The 8,686-nt window shown below is 33.8% G+C and overlaps 1 protein-coding gene across 1 annotated transcript; it reads right to left on the bottom strand.

The window, feature by feature from the left end:
• Positions 1 to 279: 279 nt before the first annotated feature.
• LOC143549164 (uncharacterized protein At5g65660-like) lies at positions 280 to 3,726 on the bottom strand. Its single transcript, XM_077040138.1, has 2 exons — positions 3,488 to 3,726; positions 280 to 453 (listed from the first exon to the last, which is right to left on the bottom strand). The coding sequence occupies exons 1-2, from the start codon at positions 3,716 to 3,718 to the stop codon at positions 280 to 282; spliced, it is 405 nt and encodes a 134-aa protein (XP_076896253.1). The 5' UTR covers positions 3,719 to 3,726.
• Between the last annotated feature and the right edge of the window lie 4,960 nt (positions 3,727 to 8,686).

Here is an 8,686-nt window from a genome sequence, read left to right as displayed (position 1 = left end):
TTTACAATATTATTATTTGGATTATCCCGTGTGTTACACAGTCTTTAAAGCTAGTTATATTTATAATATATTTATATTTATATTATAAATATAAGAAGCTAAAACCAAAAGGGATTTTGTGATTTCTATCTCAATCTCTAACATGTCTTTCCCGTACATAGCCCTAAAGACAATAGAAGTTGCATGTTAACCGATTCGAAGAAGAATCAATTTCGATTATAACTTCAAAACCAAAAATATATACAGACGAAAATGGAAGTGATCTACCTAGTTTCAGTTTCAATTCATCGGAACAACTATATGCAGCGGCGGTTTGGGTGGCTTTTCAGCCTCTTCTACTTTGATTATTTGTTGTCGCAACGGTTCACACGGACTTGGTAACGCTATGAACTTAGCAATTCGATCTCCAGGCATTATTACTGGTAAACTCTGGCTCTCTATTTTAGTCTTTCCCTGTTCATAACATAAATACATTAATTCAATTCAATTCAATTTAATTAAATTTCAATTGATTTTAGTTAGTCTTTCCCTGTTCATAACATAAATACATTAATTCAATTCAATTTAATTTAATTAAATTTCAATTGATTTTAGTCACAAATTTAGCAGCTCATGATAAAAAAAAAGTTTTACAAAAATTTAAAATAATTAAAATCTATATTTATAATATATATAAATGAAATCCCTAAAATCCTACATGTCGCGATGTGGTCGCTCCTCCTTTTATGGAAGCCACCAGATTGTTTGATTTTTAAATGGAGGTCTCTCACTGATTTAACCCAAATTCATGGGTATGGGTCTTACCAAAACCAAATAGCTCTTAAACGGGTTATAACATCTCATTAAGTTAAAAATTAATCTTACCAATTATTTGATATGAAGATACTATAAAATAGGGATATACTAAAATTTAATATCCAATTTAAAAAGAAAAAGATATTATTTATAATTAATAAACAATTTTATAGTAAAAATCATAAGCGGGTCATGGATCACCAAATCCAGATAACTTTTAAAAGGGTTATAACATATCATTTATTTATGAAACCCTTTAATCATCAAACCCTATGTATATTATTAACTTTCTTACAATAAAGAAAATTAAAATTCAAAAAATAAATATTAAAAACGAAAAATGTAAAACAACCATTCTCTCAAGCCATCAGATTGTTTTATTTGTAAATGAAGGTTTCTCATGCATTTGACCCGAATTCATGGATAAAGGTCTTACCAAACTCAGCACGGGTAAATGTCTTACCAAACTCAGATAACTCTTAAACGGATTATAACATCTCATTATATTAAGAGTTAAGTGCCAAATTAGTACATGTGGTTTGTCCAACTACGCAACTTTAGTACCATTTTTGAATTTATTGCAAAGGACTACCTCACTTTTATAAAACTTGCAATTTTAGTACTTTTTATCTAACCCCGTTTATTTTGTCCGTTAAGTTAGTGGCAAATTAGTAATTTCAATTATTTTATTTGTTTTCTCTTTTAGCTAAGTGCCATTTTCATACCTGTGGTTTGTTCAATTACGCAACTTTAGTACCTTTTTTTGAATTTATTGCAACTAGATACTTTGATTAGTTTTAGATAGACATGCAAACCAAAAGAGGCATTACATATTACAATTATAATATCATCTCTAACCCTAAATGAATCCCCCCCCCCCCCCCCGCGCGTGCTCATTGATCCTTCAAACCCTAACCATTGTTCATCTTCAAGGTCAATGAATTACGATATATTGTTTTGTCCATGTGATTCGTCAACCGTCATTCATTTACAAGTTCAATTGATGTTAACTAAGAGGTTCGAAGTTGTGTGATTGCTATTTGGCTTGATCCTCCGATGTGTTAAAGAGCTACTGTTATCATACCCGAACTTAAAAAAAAAATCAATGCACATAAAGAAAATGCAAGAAAAATGACTAAGATGAACTTGAATCTTGAGCTACTAGAAGTAATTTGGCAATCAAGAACAAAAGGGTAAAAATATATTATACATCTCATGGTTCTTTTTCATCTTATCATGTATTTAGTTATCTTTTAATTGTAATATGTAACATGTAATGTCTCTCTTGGTTTGTCTATCTATTTAAAAATAATCAAAGTATCTAGTTGCAATAAATTCAAAAAAAGGTACTAAAGTTGCGTAATTGAACAAACCACAGGTATGAAAATGACACTTAGCTAAAAGAGAGAACAAATAAAATAATCGAAATTACTAATTTGCCCCCGACTTAACGGACAAAATACACGGGGTTAGATAAAAAGTACTAAAATTGCAAGTTTTAGAAAAGTGAGGTAGTCTTTTGCAATAAATTCAAAAATAGTACTAAAGTTGCGTAGTTGGACAAACCACAGGTACTAAATTGGCACTTAACTCTTATATTAAAAATTAATCTCATCAAATAATTGATATGAAATCCTATAAAGTAGGGATATACTAAAAATTATATCCTATTTTATTTAAAAAAATATATTATTTATAATTAAGAAACGATTTTATAATAAAGAAAATAAACGGGTAATGGGTATCACCAAACCAAGATAACTTTTAAACCGGATTACAACATATCATTTATTTGTGAAACCATTTTATCAACAAAGCCCAAGTATATTAATTATTAACTTTCTTACAATAAATAAAATTAAAATCCAGATATATATATATATATATTAAAAACGAATAATGTAAAACAGCCCTCGTAATACGGGGGATAAAATCTAGTTATAAGTATAAAACAAAACTACCACATGTCCCCTCCAAACTCTACCAACGGGTTATATAACCCTACTAATAGCTTGTTATAAATAATATTATATTGAGTATGTTTGTTTATCAATATTAAATCGAATTAAATTATAGCTACTGTTAGGTTCGGTTAAAAAAAATCTAACTTCTAACTATACTATTAAATCAAGATAATTTTTTTATATTACATTATTTTTAGGGTTTTTACACAAGATGTCACGTAGATTCCATATGAATAGTTTCCTATTTTATCAAGCCAATCAATATTATATATGAAAATCCCAATAAATAAGTTATAGAAATATTCTAAATGAATGAATATATACACGATTTCGTTAAATATCCCATTAGTACGTTATAAGTTAGCCTTGGATATGTTTAAATATAATGACCTTAACATCTTTTTCTAATCACATGGATCACTATCCAATACTGTGTTTAGAAAATTTTAAAGATTTATAAATTGTAAAATTTTATTTATTATTATTTATATCTTATTAATCTATAAGGTATGTTATTATATATATTATTAAATTTAATTTTTTATTTTATTTTTTAAACTACTCGTATATTAGACGGGCTCCATCATAATGCATAAAGTAAAGTAAGACATTATATGTCCCCTCCACACTCTCTACTAATTGGGGTTATACGAGCCTACTAATAGCTAGCTATGAAAGATATTTTACTAGGTATTTTTGTTTGTTAATACCGAATCGAATTAAATTACCGTGAATGTCGACGTTGAGTCGTCGGGATCTGGGGCTCCCCGGAGATGCCTAAGCTTGTCCCAATGGTAACAACATGAGAAGAAACCGCTGAGACTGAATATTATTATCAAGAGCAAGGCGATGCCGAGAGGGAACCCGAGGGTGGGGCGAGAGGAGTCCGAGTGCAACGGAGCCGGGGGTGGTTCGTAGTAAGAAGGAGGAGGCTCCACCAGCCGAAGTACAGCTTCCATAGGTACTACAAGTAAATAACAATAACAATTAATGTTGCATGTGTGATTGGGCGGTGATGGGTGTCCGATTAGAAGGAATTGCAGAGATGATATAGTGGAGTTGAGATGATGGTTAATTTATAAAGGATGGTGGGGTTAGTGGGTGTATGCGTGTAAAGTGGCCCGTTGTTTGTCCCGTCCGTACGGATGGAGGATCGGTAGTGGAGGCAGATGTTATATTCTATCTTTTTCTTTTTTTTTTCTTTTACCTGAAATAAGAATTTATTCTTTAGCTTAAAACCTAACATGAGAGTTTGGATTTATATTGATGCGTAGATTCAAAGACTGACAAATTCGTCTTAAATAGTGGTTTCTTGCGGGTAGACGTAAATCTTGATTAAAATGTGTTAATAATTTTGTTTGATGTTATGCGGGATCAAAGATCAAGATGGCCATCCACATATATAAGTGTTAAAATAAATAAGAATATAGCAAGAATATCGTAGGATATATGTAAGAAATAGAGGGGAGATCAGGATGTACCTCTTTGTATTGACCAGAGAAGAAATTTGAAGCACGAGAGATTGAGATGAGCATCCATGTAGGCGAATTTCAGAGGGAAGATTAGGATAGACGGGAGACCTCGATTCCTAGAATTCATATCTAGATAGTAAAACTTCAATTCCAAGAAATTCATATCTAGACAGTAAAACCTCAATTCCAAGAAATTCATGCTCGCATAAAATACTTCGAACTGGATCTGTTTTTTCTTAGAGGCAAAATTATTGATGGATCGATTAAAACCATTGTTGTGGAATCCAACAACCAGCTTGCAGATGATGTATAAAATATTTGTTGGTTTCTCAACATGATTTCTTTTATTTGTTGGTTTCTCAACATGATTTCTTTTTGTACAATCAATTTGGATAACTGGTGGGCCACTGACACACAAAATCATCTTTATTTTACCATTATGAGAAAACTCACTTATATGTGAGAAAACCCTTTGGTCCAATTTGAGCCCCCCCCCCCCTTTTTTTGTTTCAAGTTAGATTCAAGACCTCTATTTATTAAATTGAAGTCTTTGGATGATTTATCCAAACCACTTGAACTATAGATCATAGCATCATTGCATCAACATGATTTCTTAATTGATAAATATATGTGCATGAAATGATTGGATTATAAAATTGAGGAATGGTGTTAAATTTTATATCTGTTTTCCATTTGCTAATTTTTTTTAGGTAAACCATAAAAATAGTTAAACTAAAAAGTAGTGCTAATATATGAACATTTATAGGGTGACTATCCATATCTTAAACTGTCATGTCACCATTAAGAATGCATTAGTATTATAATCCTATAAATAGAGGCTTCTTATACTAGATAAGTGATATACTTAATAAAAGAATTCTTTCATTATCTCTCTTTCTAAAACTCTATAATTCGTATTCTTATGTTCATATACTTTGCATAATATATATGGCTAATACTAATAGATCGCTGTTTCACACATAACCCATTTACTTCTATTTTACATCTACATATGGGCTTTTCTCTATTTGGAATTGATGACTATAATACAAGGCCTCGAGCCTAACTCCTAATTCTTGTTTGGGTTTAGTATTTATGCGATCCTCGATGTCTAACTAAGAGTCTCCATGCATAAAAATGAACAAATAAGAGCCGTTTTTGCTTACCTAAATATTATGGTTGTTTTATAGGAGTTACATGTTATTTATTATTAGGAGATAGATATGATATTTAAGATTAATAACAGGTTCGGGTAATAACATGGGTTAATTGGATCTCAGATTTACCTGCACCCATGACCGAAGACTCGCCATGAAGAACAAGTTGGTAAGTCGGCTTTACCGTTTACTCCTATCCAACCCGTTGTAGTCAAGTCTTTTGCACAATGCAACTTTTGTTATTGTTTTCTTTTATTTTGTTACATGTTTCAGTATATTATTTCTAGTTCGTTTTTCATGATCCCAACTGTGTCAGTTATTAGCTTATTTTATGGAGACATGTTTCAGTTAGCTTCTTTTTGTTTATTTCCTACTAGTCTGGTGTCTACGCGATGCTGCGAGGTGCGTTCAACAAGGCATTGAATGCATAATCAGTGTCGGTACATGCGCCACTCGATGATAGTGCGCATGTAACCCGAAATTGGACGTGTAACGCGTGTAAAGCCAGCACACATGTAACCGAATATTGAACACGCGTAACCAGCACCGGAATGCACATTACCTGCATTAAACATGCTTAAGCAGCATCGTTGCGGGGATTGCTAATGCAGGGCATTGGGTTAAGCGCATTCAAAGATTGGGTTACGTGCGTTAGGTGGTTCTAGACCCACGTTTATCAGCCCCGGTACATGTAAAAAATGGCCTTGAATTCATTAACCACGTTAAGTCTGGTCGTTAAACCCATCAGCGTGCCCCTCACGTGAGAGGCAGTTTTGTCCTTTTTCTCCCTAAATAAATCACAGTCCTAATTCTCAAACCCCCTCACGTGAGGGACTAGGGTGTTGGGGTGTATTTTGGGGGAAAAAAGGAACAAAATTGCCCTTCATGTGAAGGGCACGCTGATGGGTTTAACAATCGAACTTAACGGAGTTAGTGAATTCAGGTTTAATTGCAAGTGAAATGAAAACACAGGGACGAAAATCACAAATTTGAAACTATTTGACTAAAAACGCATATTTGGACAAACCACAGAGACGAAAACCACAGCTCATTCGCACAACTTTAAAAAGCTAACACATGCATTATCACTGGTTCTTTATATTGACGCAGTGCTTCTTAGTAAGCCATTTATACGTGTACCATAATGAACATGGCCAGTTCACCAGATGGAAATCCGAAGCCAAAACCGCGATGGCAGTGTTACCAAGCTACTTGACCAAAACGAAATCCCAGCCCCCGAAGTCCGGAGTACCCATTGTTTTCTCCTCAACGGCTTAAATATATTTTCACATTCCTCTACTTATATAATTTTAACGGTTCATTGTTTAACCAAATATTTTTATAAAAGTAAATGTTTCATAAACACGATTGTATATTTAACAAACTATTTGAAAAAAATTGAAACTCAAAATATATTTGAGAAACAAAGTTATTTAAGTTTTAGCTCAACTGGCATTAGAGAGTTCAAATCTAATCCCAATCGGGTTTGAACGCAGTGCCTTATCGGGCAATGAGTTTTCCACAGAGTAGGAGATGCGGGGCTTGGGCCATCAGCACTGTCTGCGATCGTGCACATATAAAATCCGTCATCATTGGGTTACTCTGAATAGCCGTGTTTTATTCGTCCGCGGTTTAAAAAAAGAAAGAAACTATGGGTCAAAAGATAACCATGACACCAAACAACATCCGTCTTTGTGGGCCAAACATCGTACGTAACAATTTCCAGATCCTCCTTCACCTTCAACGGCTCACAATTCATAACGCACATAAACTTCACCGCCTCACCGTCACAACGGCGGCCACACCAAAATCCTAACCGTCGATCGGAAAATCAAAATTCTCAGACCTATTATCCAGATTAACCCATCTATGCGAATGCAATATGCAGATTCAGGTGAAGATAAATTACCCGGAGAAGATTTTACGGCTTTGATTTCCGTTGTGGACGTGGATCAGATGATCGTCTCGAATAACCCGGTGGGTTGTTCGGATTCGGAACATAAGTTATTGTATTTGATTTTACCTATTACACCCCTCAAACTCTCAAAACTTATTACACACCATTTAAAAAAGAGTGTCATTTTTTGGTATTTTAGCCTTCCCTGTCACAAGCTAATCTATACACTTTTTTAAAAACTCCTTTTAAACATAAGCTAATAAGTAATTTAACAAAAAGTCTTTTTGACTTAAATAAGCAATCCCAAACACGACCAGGGGCGGATGTACTGTAATGCGAGGGGTAGCCTCCGCTACCCTCAAATTCTCGTCGGTAGTGTAAAAAAAAATTGTTGTGTTTCGTTACCACTGAAAAATAATAACGTTACCCCTATGTATTTTAAGCCCAACAAATTTAAAAGTTCAACCCAACTAAAGCCCAAAAAAAGTGTTAAGCCCATTAACCCTTAAAATAATCTATGTTACACTTAAACAAAATAGCCGGTCCTCAATTAATCAAAAAATTCAAGCCACCACCATGAACAGACACCACCAATCCACCACTATGCTGCTGTGAGTTGCCCCCTGGTCGGTCTGCTCTCCTCCTCCACCGGTCACCTGGCCACTCCACCGCTTCACGCTGCAGCCGAGAAGAGGCGGTTCACCGGTTTGAACCCTATTTAGTTTCTCAATTTAGGTATTCTTCAACTTTTTACTAAAATTATTGATTGTGTTTATTGAAATTATTAATTTGAATTGGTTAGGGATTTAGGGTTATGTCCAGATTGGAATTGATTAAAGATTTAGGGTTTGTATCTAATTGTCTAAATTGGAATTGATTAGGGAATATGGATTTTGGGTTTATGTTAAAATTGGAAATAATTAGGATTTTATGGTTTAAATTTTGTTTAGGGAACTTGGAAGATGAGTAAACAAAGTCTTGTTAGCAATCTTTTTAAATGTCAAAGAAAAGACAATAATGTTGCATGTCAGGCAGAATTGAAGGCGGCCTCGGGTAAGATTGTTAAACACGAGAAAGCTTGTTTAGAGAATCAACACGTGTTTATCCCCTTTGCCTTTGACACTTTTGGTTACTTAGCTCCAGATGTCGTGGACCTTCTAAACAGAGTTCAAAAAGTCATGCATAGCAATTTATCAGCTCATAAGAATCAAAACTTTGTTTTTAGTAGGATTGGGTTTGCTATCCAATAGGGGGTTGCGGCGCAGCTTGTTGCCCGCTTACCTGCCACTTCATTGTAAATCGTTTGATGTGTAATGATACTCGTCTTATTCTATAAAGTTCAAATATTGTTGATGATATGCAAGAAAATGAAGAAAATATATTGGTCCAAATATTCCTTTG

Source organism: Bidens hawaiensis, unplaced genomic scaffold, assembly GCF_021521415.1.
Source record: "Bidens hawaiensis isolate Kalapana, Puna unplaced genomic scaffold, B.hawaiensis_p1.1 tig00015446_1, whole genome shotgun sequence".
NCBI lineage: Eukaryota > Viridiplantae > Streptophyta > Magnoliopsida > Asterales > Asteraceae > Bidens > Bidens hawaiensis.
Note: the sequence above shows the minus strand (reverse complement) of the source record. Positions and strands in the feature narration are given on the sequence as shown.

Bases quoted from the DNA above. Each gene is read 5' to 3' on its own strand.
- LOC143549164 (XM_077040138.1), bottom strand. From the start codon at position 3,718: ATGGAAGCTGTACTTCGGCTGGTGGAGCCTCCTCCTTCTTACTACGAA. The intron at 454-3,487 runs GTAATTTAATTC...TGTTATGAACAG, and splicing joins ACTCAACGTCGACATTCACG to GGAAAGACTAAAATAGAGAG.